Source organism: Biomphalaria glabrata, chromosome 4 (assembly GCF_947242115.1).
Source record: "Biomphalaria glabrata chromosome 4, xgBioGlab47.1, whole genome shotgun sequence".
Classification (NCBI taxonomy): Eukaryota; Metazoa; Mollusca; class Gastropoda; family Planorbidae; genus Biomphalaria; species Biomphalaria glabrata.
Window position 1 is genome coordinate 32,272,537 of NC_074714.1, and position 12,075 is coordinate 32,284,611.

Genomic DNA, 12,075 nt, shown 5'->3' on the forward strand with positions numbered 1-12,075 from the left:
CCTGTTAGTGGTTTTAAACTCAAAACCCCCTGGTAGGGGGTTTAAACTCTAAACCCCCTGGTAGGGGTTTGAAACTCAAAACCCCTTTAGCTGTGCTTGAGCAAGTGATGGTTTAATATTAAAATCTCACCTAAAATTAACAAAATCAAAGCAAAAAAACATGTCACTAAAGTCCGTCTTCCCCCCCCCCCTTGGTAGGGGGTTTCAAACTCAAAACCCTCTGTTAGGGGGTTTCAAACTCGAAACCCCATGGTAGGGGTTTTAAACTCAAAACCCCATGGTAGGGGTTTTAAACTCAAAATCCCTTTGGCTGCGCTGGGGCAAGTGATGGTTTAGTATTAAAATCTCACCTATAGTAAAGAAAATCAAAGCAAAAAATCAGTCACTAAAGTCCGTCTCCCCCCCCCCTTGGGGGGGGGATTTCATTTCGGGGGGGGGGGGGGTTGAACCTCCAAACCCCCCCCCCCCCGGCTACGCCCATGATGTCTTGGCAAAATAGGAAATAGAAAAATCATTTCTCACTTCGTTTTGACGTTTCGGGCATTCTATAGAATCCCAGATTTCGCGATTTGCCGGTAATGAGAAATCTATTATTTTGGATAAAGAATTTAAGAACAGTAAATAAGTTAGAAAAGTAAGACTACTGTCGGATGTTTCTTTTAAAAGTCACGTTTTAGTCTGACTGCTCATGTCCATTGTGTTCTGATCGCTGTGCCTTTACGTGGGTCACAACAAATTTGAGAAGTAAGGCTACCCACATGGGCTACCAATATGCAGTACTTTGTTGTCAGATTTGACCTCCACCCTTGTCGTCAGTGCTTGTGTCAGCTCGATGCGGTCCATACTTCTAATCTGTCTAATGTGTTTTATTATCCGTTATGGGTTGTCACCCTAGCTTCCGGTATAGTCCATCTAGTCTGTTTGTCTTCGAGTCTGTCACACACACACACTCACGCACACAGCCCACACGGGAACACCGCCAGCATTAAAAATAACCAATCTTTATTTTGTCCAGCGTCGGCAAGGATAAAAAAAAAAGGGGAGAGAATTGAACGTTATTTTACTAGAAAGTGTCGTCTGCCAAACTCAGGCTGTGCAGTCACGAGACTCGTTCATTTCAAGGAGTGAAAGAACAGAGTGGTAGGGCTCAACATCATATGCTAATGAAGGGAAACTCTAGGATGAAATGTCTTGGGTCGTTATTATCATGATTACACCGCCGTGAACTTTCACCTCGTTGTAGTCGTGTACAGGGAAGAGTAAAGGAAAAATAAAAGTGGATACAGGATATAATGATAACAGGATACAATGATAGGCGTAGGAGCAGAGGATAATGGAGTGGTCATGCATTGGAATCTGACTCTTTATCCTGTTTGTAGACACAAGAAGACACTGTTGTATAATGCTAGTGAGGTCAGAAATGAAATCATAAACAAAACATCTGTATTACAACATATCAACAAGAGAATATATAGATGACCTAACCTATATAAACAGAAATAAAGGAGTCAACAAAATATATGGCAACTTAACGTAAAGAAACAACAAGATGGCTAACAGATCAGAAGTAAAGAAACAACAAGATGGCTAACAGATCAGAAGTAAAGAAACAACAAGATGGCTAACAGATCAGAAGTAAAGAAACAACAAGATGGCTAACAGATCAGAAGTAAATATTTCACTGAATTAGCCACCAAAAAAATAGAAACGTGAAATCCACGAAATTAATTTTAAAACTGTAAACAGAACCATGATCGATAACTGCATTTTAACATAAAAGAAACTGTTAGTAAAAACAATAAACGAAACAAGGATATTTCACCAAACTACCCGAAGTAAGAATCAAATATCTTCAAACTGAACCAACCAACCAAGCTTCGTGAGCAGTCAGACCCAGGCCCATCAAGCCACAACTATTAAGTCAACCAGACCTGTGATTAGAATCAGAATCTGTCGGCGCGAGGTCCAGGATTTAAATTCCGGTGTGTTTAGGGCGTAATGACTTTTTCTGGTGTAATTTGACTTTTTACTGTCGGCTAAATAAAAAGAAAACAGCTACTGGTTACAGCCACAGCTGAGATTCATTTCATGGACACTTTGACGCTTTCTTTATGCAAATCGAGCTGACGTCGAACGCAACAATACCCTTGAATATGCATATTATAGAAGACATTACAGAGCGACTGCTGTGTCACGCTACGCCCACTTAAGATATCGATCTTACTGTACTACAAGAGCGACAGTGATGCAAGAACTTGAAGACATAAACAAAAGAGTTCATCGATTCAACAGCACGTCACAACTTGAAACAATACAAGATTTGATCTGTCATAAATGAACATTCATTTTGTAAAACTAGACGCTTGAGTTTACAAAGGGAAAGTTTTATGACAAAGTTGTTCTGTGACAAAGTTGTTCTGTGACAGAAGAAAAATGTTTGGCTAGTCTTTTTTTAGAGTTGATTTGTAATGAAATACTTGTGAAGTTTGATAAGAGAAAAATGTGAGCCAGCGACACACAAGCGACACACAAAGGAAGTAGAGTGACAGATGAAAGACGTGAACATTCCAACCTAAATAGCATCTCTCTCAGTCATGATGATTATAGACCAAATAAAGTCTGTACTTTCCGACTAGATCTACACTTGAACACTTGACCGGAAGCACCGACACGTTATGCTTGAACATGCTCACCCAGGTTTATACGGTCCTGACCGGAAGCAACTTGGTTCCAGAACAAGGTATCCTGTGTTGAATCTATGCCTGATACATGTAGGTCTATTCCAAGCACACTATCACAACAACATCACCCTATTACATGGTGTTTGTGTCCCTTGGGGCGCTTAGCGAGCACTCAGTCTTCGAGGCAGCCTACGTCTCCCTAAAACCATAACTCATAATCTTACAGACTTCAAGCATCCACTGATCAAGTCAGACTTCTAACAGCAACTAATAAAGTCCATCTTCAAGCATCCACTGATCAAGTCAGACTTCTAACAGCAACTAATAAAGTCCAACTTCAAGCATCCACTGATCAAGTCAGACTTCTAACAGCAACTAATAAAGTCCAACTTCAAGCATCCACTGATCAAGTCAGACTTCTAACAGCAACTAATAAAGTCCAACTTCAAGCATCCACTGATCAAGTCAGACTTCTAACAGCAACTAATAAAGTCCAACTTAAAGCAGCCACTTTAGGCATCCACTAATCAAGTCAACACAGAAGAATCAGCATTGCGCATCGAAAGGAATCTAAGAAAAAACTGAGCAATCAACAAAGTCAATCAAAATCTACTTCCTCAGCAGTACATGACATCATGATCAGTTCATGACATCAATAGTAGTAAATGATATCAGCAATTCATGACATCAGTAGTAGTAAATGATATCAGCAGTTCATGACATCAGTAGTAGTAAATGATATCAGCAGTTCATGACATCAGTAGTAGTAAATGATATCAGCAGTTCATGACATCAGTAGTAGTAAATGATATCAGCAGTTCATGACATCAGTAGTAGTAAATGATATCAGCAATTCATGACATCAGTAGTAGTAAATGATATCAGCAGTTCATGACATCAGTAGTAGTAAATGATATCAGCAGTTCATGACATCAGTAGTAGTAAATGATATCAGCAGTTCATGACATCAATAGTAGTAAATGATAGCAGTTCATGAGATCATGAGATTTGGAGACATAGTTACAGTTATAAGTATTCCCCTTCTACTGTTTTCTCCCCTTCCCCCACGGCCTTTTAAACTTATATTTCGTTTATTAATTGATTATATCTGTGCTTAAAGTAACTCTAGTTCTAATTCTATTGCGTCTGTTTCCTAACCTGCTAGAACCCGTAGACCTGACAGAGCCAAACTAATTGGAAGACATTAAATGACATCCAGAGTCACCAAACATTTTACTAACAAACTGCTTCACGAAATAAATCACAGACTAAGAGATTTGACTTTCGGCTATTTCTGACTTCAGGTACACAAATCATTGAACAGTTAAATCAGACACTAAGAGATTTGACTTTCGGCTATTTCTGACTTCAGGTACACAAATCATTGAACAGTTAAATCAGACACTAAGAGATTTGACTTTCGGCTATTTCTAACTTCAGGTCCACAAATCATTGAACAGTTAAATCAGAGACTAAGAGGTTTGACTTTCGGCTATTTCTAACTTCAGGTACACAAATCATTGAACAGTTAAATCAGACACTAAGAGATTTGACTTTCGGCTATTTCTAACTTCAGGTACACAAATCATTGAACAGTTAAATCAGACACTAAGAGATTTGACTTTCGGCTATTTCTAACTTCAGGTACACAAATCATTGAACAGTTAAATCAGACACTAAGAGATTTGACTTTCGGCTATTTCTAACTTCAGGTCCACAAATCATTGAACAGTTAAATCAGAGACTAAGAGGTTTGACTTTCGGCTATTTCTAACTTCAGGTACACAAATCATTGAACAGTTAAATCAGACACTAAGAGATTTGACTTTCGGCTATTTCTAACTTAAGGTACACAAATCATTGAACAGTTCACCGAATTCAAATCAATATATGGTGTTGGCGACGCAGTTCCAAAAAGGTTTGGGGAACCTCTTTTCTGGTTGGCTACGCCTTTGCCTAAGTAGTCGTATGGATTGTACAATATTTAATAGAATTACATTAAAAACATATCTCGTTGAATTACAAGAAAGTCGCGGTTAAAAAAAATGTTTCTCGAATATAAAGGGGAAAAAAATGCTATCTGGTTATTGGGCTGATAGAATTACTGTCAGCCTAGAGAGTCTCATAATTCATAAAGATAGCAATGTAAATAGGTGAGTACAGATAATTAGGTCAGATATAAATAGAAAATGTCGTAATCTTTTGTTTGAGGAGGAACTATCAGAAAGAAGGTGAAAATCAATAGGAAACAGATTCTCAAACTGTCCTCGAAATTTTCAGAGAAGTTTGTTGGAATTTGTTGCCATTTGTTTGTTTGTATTTGTTCGCTGGCATTTGATGCTGTTTTTTTTTTTGGCATTTGTTTGTTGGCTTTTATCTGTTGGAATTGGTTTTCGAATTTTTTTATATTTTTTTTTTTGGGGGGGGAGCATTTATTTGTTGGATTTGTTTGTAGATTTTTGTTTGACATTGAAAGCAAAGAGAGTATTAAGAACTGGAACATGTCATTGTTTATTTTGCCATGTAGGACTAATCTCTGGGATTAAAACTAAAGTAGGGGGAAAGTAGGGTAATATGAGATGGTAGGGCAATATGGGCATTTGTGGTATTTTTTTCATAGCTCGGTATTATATAAAATTTGGCGAAGCGGAAACGAAGCTTAAGCTAAGAAACAAGATTCGCAATTTTAATTCACATTGTGGATTGCAATATTAGTCTAATAAAATGTTTTTAGAAAATTGGCGGTTCCCTTTACATTACATCACATTTTTTTACACGTAAAAATAAAAAGCAACTTAGGAATGGTCATTCTCTTTAAACCTAAAAAAAAAATGGACTGGTCATTCTGTTAAAACCTAGAGAGCAAATAAATAAATAAATACTTGTCATTCTGTTTAAGCCCAATAAACAAGGGAGAAAAAAAAAAGACTGACCTTGCTCTTGTTGATTCCTCTTGTTGCAGATTCTTGGCTCGCTCCATGACGCTCCGAATCTGTGCTATCTCCTCTGGAGTCAGGTGGCTCAGGTCTGGTTCCGGAGCCTCCATGGGAGACGGTGCTCTGGTACTTTCCACAGAGGATCTCAAACGAGAATTGATGGAGTACATGGACGGGTAGTCTGAGATGGGTGTGCTTTCTTCTGACGATGGGGCACTGCCCTCGTTTCCCATAGCGAGCTGAACGAATATCGAAAGCTGCACAAGAAGAACGCTTGCCCAGTAGATAACGGCTACACAAAAGAAAGAGAGAAATGAGCAGTACTGGGCGGAAGCTGAGAGGTAAAGCCAGCACAACGTGTGAAGGAAGGCAGCGAGTTCTCCACGTAGACAAGCGGAGGCAGCGAGCGGAATAGGATTGTGCCTTGTTGTAGATGGACCTTGATGGTGGCGAAAATCGATGCACAAGATGCTTAAAGGATTCCTTGAGATTATAGGAGTAACTGACACCTCCTGCGGGAAATCGCAACGACTAGTAGTTTGTGATGTTTTCCAGGAAGAGCACTGATGAAAGAGTTGGTAGCAGTTGCTGGTCTGATGTTGTCTGTACTGGAAATAGGTAGAAGGTTTCATTGCGGCATAATGAGGAATCCATTTTGGGAGATTCTTCCCGTGGATCATTGCATCATACTGGACATGTCACCTGGAAATAATATTTTATAAAAAAAAATTGTTTGTTTGCAATTGGACAATAATTTTGTAATGTTAAAATAATTGTTATGTAAAAAAAATGTTGAAAACATTCGAATGTAGAATACGGCTTCAATAAACCATAACGAATGTTGATGTGTAGATTCGCTACCAATGTATTGGTTCTATTTGTAAATCATATTCCGAAACTAGATTAAGATGGGCCTTCTACTGTCAGGTGTTTCTTAAATACTACGGAAGCTTGTGTTGTGACATTGTTACACGAGAATCCATTGCAATCTTAGATTAAAAGCTAAAAATATCTATTTTAAAGCCCTGGGGATAAAAAAAAAGATTTTTACATTCTTTTAATTTCTGTTTTATTCCTTAGATCTAACTTCAGCCAAAAATGTCGTTGATTTTTTTGTTAAAGTGGTAGAAAAGGAGACAAGAATGTTTGGTTTCAGTTAAATGATGGAACATCGGCACAAGTTAGGCTTTCTCGTCTGTCTCAGCTGTACATTGTGCTTTATTTCAAGACTTTCACTGTGAATTTATTCATTCCTGTACACCAGGCTATGAAATCTGACGTAGTCTTGTCCTGGTTCATTCAACAAATTATGATTGGGCGATTTAAGACTCTACACAAATGGAAATGTCTTTTTTTTTTTACTTCTGTCCATAGAAGCTTGCGTTACGTTAGCGGCTAGAGTGTTGGTGTCACTAGATCTAAATCTGGAATTACTACAAAGTGTGAATTTCACAGTGGCATCGTGACAACTGACCTATTAAGCTTTTCTCTCCCATTAATAAATGCTGCATCAACACTGATTAGGCTACATTGCTACATTGTAATGGTTGAATTCACTGGCTATTAAATGTTTAAGTTTTACTGCTAGTTTGACATCTTTGTTCAGAATACTATTGCAGTACAAGTTTTTCCATAGTGCCATTAGAGAAAGGAATGGGTTGCCTGAATCAGCCAGGAAAACCAACGACTTAGCAGAGTTTAAGTCATTGATTAAATGACTAGATTGACACATGAAATGCGTAGGACGTAATTATCTTTTTTTTTTTTTGTTGAAGTAACGTCTGTAATATATAAGATAATAGGGTTAAACTAATTACCACCATGATGGCTAAGAAAATGCAGTAAAAGGAATATGTTTCTAAACACAAAACACATACCAAGCAATGTTTGTGTGTGGATACCCTTTTTCATGGTTCAGCCCTAACCTCTCTTGTTTAAGCTTACATCTCTGGTCGGAGCAGTAAGGTGTGCAAGATTGGCTGCACAGAAAATAATTCCAAACAATAAATGAAAACAAGAAACTGGGTGTCTGAATAAATTCATAGAGCAATGTTTCTCTTCCTCGGTGTCTAGACATTAATCGTGTGATATATTCTGCTCTAATGCTGTTCATTTATCAACCTGTGTAGGGCCCATCAATGGCGACGTCAGGACTGATCTATCACGCAGTGGACGGAAGGAACGTGATCAGGGTTGGAAATCTAGCAGACGTCTCAGAAACAGAATCGTGTGGACCGAACATGTGGGATTAAAATACAAATTGTCCAGTGTCAATGTAACATGAGAGTGACACCTTCAAAGAATCAGATGACCAATGTTTAAAAGTATCATGTTACTGATGTTAAAGGTATCACGTGACTGATGCTAAAGACAAATTGATTAGCCTTAAAGACCAGTGTTTGTCTTTGCTTTATGGAGACAACACATTAACATAAGCTTAAAATAAACAAACTTTGTGTGTGTGTGTTTTTTTTTAGCTTTTTGGAATTTTCTTTAGAAAGATTTCTGCGTTTTAGATCAAACCTCCCGTCGAAATGCAGGTAACGGCAGCGGGCTGGGTGCCAACGTTTGGAGCATGTTAACGACAGTACAAAAATTATACAAAGCATATCTAAAAGAAGAACTCCGCACTTACAACTATATCACCCAAGAATGTAGAAGTTGTTTTCTTTTTTTCGATATCCGACAAAATAAATAATTACCGATAATTAATTGACTGATAGATTCATTTTTAATTGATTCATGTTTTGTTAGGTACAATAAACAATTGTCTAAAGCTTCAACTTGATGCGGAAATGGGTGTGGGAGAAATAACGTGTACAATTCTTAAAAGGGACAAAACCAGAAAATTTAACAATATCTGTGAATACTGAAGGATTATTTTTCCCTTGTTGGTCTCAAACAAAATAATAACTAGTAATTAATTGATATTTGTGTATTAATTCATGTTTTGTCTACGCCAATGAATAGCTTGTGCAAAGTCTCAACTTGATCTGAGAAAAGGTGTAAGTGAAATAAGGTGTTCAAACTTTGTACCTGACAGACAGAAAGACAGACAGACAGAGTAAGTTGATATAAGCTTTGTAAAAACGTGTCATGTATAAATAGTAATGAATCAAGACATACGTGAATTTGAGTTGTATGTAGACATAAAGCCTTGCTTCTAAAATCCAAGACACTAAAAATAATGTCATATGTTCAGGCTAATAGCTTGGCTTGTATCTAAACTGTTTCTCATATATATTAAATTGTGTAATATGTTCCCACAAAATCTTGGCTTCTACCAACCACTTTTGTTGATTCAAGGAAGTCGATGGATCTCATTGAAAACGTTGGATGCAGAAGAGACTGCTTTTAAAACTGACCTGCAACTTCGATACACGGATCGGGTCCAGGTTTTCATATCTTCCAAGATGGCTGCCAGTGAAACAAGAATTCTCACGGGCTCTATCTCGTTTGTTGTTTTCTCTTCCAGTCTCATCCTTCAAGGAACAGTGGATGGAACACGAAGAAATGGTCGTTTAAACAAAACCTGGCTGTACGATGGTAAAAAATGGACCGGCCTTTCTCTTGATATCCTGCTAAACATTTCTGCTGACCGTGAAAAGGGGAGGGATTTGGTGACGCAAACTGTCACAGCTAGACGATGATGATTATGCTGATGATGAATTAGTGAAGTTAAAATTAATTGACTTTCATGAGGTGCAGCCTGTCAACTGTAGGCTATTGGTCTTTTTCTTCCCTTATAGGAAATGCAGCCTGTATTGATTTCACTTTACTAATATGAGGTGTAGCCTCTATTGATTTCACTTCACTTATGTGTTTATCTTAGGATTAACTCATACATAGGAAAACAAGTTAGATAAAGAACAGAGAAAAAGAGAGAGAAGGAATGGTTCTTTATCAAAGAGAGAAAGATCTAGAGCTAAAAAGATATAGAAAGAGATAAGACAGACAGACAGACAGATAGAAAACTAAATGGAAGAAAAATTAATGAAAGCAAGAATTTTTTTAGGAAAAAAAAAAGAGAACGATTAAATAGATCAAATAAAACTGAGAGAGACAGTGTGGGGGCCATGATCAGATAGTTCACCAGAGAACAATTGAATAGATCAAATAAAACTGAGAGAGACAGTGTGGGGGCCATGATCAGATAGTTCACCAGAGAACAATTGAATAGATCAAATAAAACTGAGAGAGACAGTGTGGGGGCCATGATCAGATAGTTCACCAGAGAACAATTGAATAAATCAAATAAAACTGAGAGAGACAGTGTGGGGGCCATGATCAGATAGTTCACCAGAGAACAATTGAATAGATCAAATAAACCTGAGAGAGACAGTGTGGGGGCCATGATCAGATAGTTCACCAGAGAACAATTGAATAGATCAAATAAAACTGAGAGAGACAGTGTGGGGGCCATGATCAGATAGTTCACCAGAGAACGATTTCAAGTTGATGTTGTTTGTTGTACGGTTACATTTTAAGTACATACACTATTCATGTATGTATGCTTCTGATCGAATGTGTGTATGTTTCTGATCAAATGTGTGTGTATGCTTCTGATCAAATGTGGATGTATGTTTCTGACAAATGTGTGTGTGTGTTTCTGACAAATGTGGGTGTATGTTTCTGACAAATGTGTGTGTATGTTTCTGATCAAATGTGTGTGTATGCTTCTGATCAAATGTGTGTGTATGTTTCTGATCAAATGTGTGTGTATATTTCTGATCAAATGTGTGTGTATGTTTCTGATCAAATGTGTGTGTATGTTTCTGATCAAATGTGTTTGTATGCTTCTGATCAAATGTGGGTGTATGTTTCTGACAAATGTGTGTGTGTGTTTCTGACAAATGTGGGTGTATGTTTCTGACAAATGTGTGTGTATGTTTCTGATCAAATGTGTGTGTATGCTTCTGATCAAATGTGGGTGTATGTTTCTGACAAATGTGGGTGTATGTTTCTGACAAATGTGTGTGTATGTTTCTGATGTTGGACTAATATGAGGGAAATAAAATTGTTCCCAAAGGCTATGTCATTAATTAGAGTGGCAAAAGTAAAGCGAAGGCCGATGCTTACTAACCTTTAACCCCGGGCTAGAACTGGTTGGGAAAATAACTAAAATGAAAATAAAAAGAAGCTTTAAGAATGTTTTATATGAAGCTTATTAGCTCTAGTATTTGGAAGACTCTTAGAGACAGGAAATGTGAAGATAATTTATATGACTCTGATAACAGTCAGAAATGTGAAGATAATTTATATGACTCTGATAACAGTCAGGAAATGTGAGGATATCTTTACAAAGCTTATATGTCTCTCACTCTGCTTGTATGGTAAAAAGTTTGTACACGTTATTTCTCCGGCACTCAATCTCGGATTAAGCTGAAATTTTACACAATTATTTCTTTTACCTGACAACACAAGAATCAATTAAAAAAACAATTAGTTAATTAACTATTGGTAATTAATTATTTTGTTTGGTATCTTGAACAAGGGAAAGAAATTGTACTTGACAGATGTGGTGGTATAAGTTGACTTAGCCCCATTAAGGAATATTGAGACTGGGTGAAAAAAAAATTATAAATTTAAAAACGATCATGTAAACATTCACCAAGATACCCCCTTCTTCCCTCGCCAAACGCAGAAGGGCGAAGAAAAAAAGATTTTCTGGAAAAGTTCAATTTTATAAAATTTATTTCACTAAGAAACATTTTCCCATAGAAATAAATGCTTAACTTAATGCATGATTGGATCTGTCTTATAATTTCTCGCTATGCTTGTTTTAATTCTACAAGAGACTTCCACTCGCGTTCAATCTGATGTATTTACTGTGTTGGGTACAATGTGCTGTGTTTATGACAATTGGTCAATAGGCGTCTACAGAATAATCGCGTTTTCAATAAAAAAAATATTTAGAATATATCTCACACTTCAGTATCATCCTGTCCCAAGAATCACTTTGACTTCGACGCGCTTTTCTTTCAAAGAATATATTGTATCACGGTAATTGAAGGCCATATGCGAAGTGAATTTTGCGGTCCCAAATGAAATAAAAACAAGATTACAAAGAGAGTTTGTTTTATCACACGAATTCAGAGGCGGCCCCCATCGAAATCACCAATTGAGCAGGAATATTTAAGCCATACCAATCACCTAAAAAAGAGAGTAGAGATCCAACTGATCACCTAAAAAAGAGAGTAGAGATCCAACTGATCACCTAAATAAGTAGTGTAGAGATCCAACTGGTCACCTAAATAAGTAGTGTAGAGATCCAACTGATCACCTAAATAAGTAGAGTAGAGATCCAACTGATCACCTAAATAAGTAGAGTAGAGATCCAACTGATCACCTAAATAAGTAGAGTAGAGATCCAACTAATCACCTAAATAAGTAGAGTAGAGATCCAACTGATCACCTAAATAAGTAGAGTAGAGATCCAACTGATCACCTAAATAAGT

General features: G+C 37.2%; 1 protein-coding gene across 7 annotated transcripts in view; it reads right to left on the reverse strand.

Moving 5' to 3' along the window:
• LOC106071603 (uncharacterized) overlaps positions 1-12,075 on the reverse strand; it is a 190,247-nt gene that overhangs the window by 144,663 nt on the left and 33,509 nt on the right. For all 7 annotated transcript variants that reach the window (XM_056027222.1, XM_056027223.1, XM_056027225.1 and 4 more), the window contains one exon: positions 5,615-6,319. In XM_056027222.1, the coding sequence (XP_055883197.1) occupies positions 5,615-6,297 (683 nt within the window). In that variant the 5' untranslated portion in view covers positions 6,298-6,319. The remainder of the gene's footprint in view (positions 1-5,614; positions 6,320-12,075) is intronic.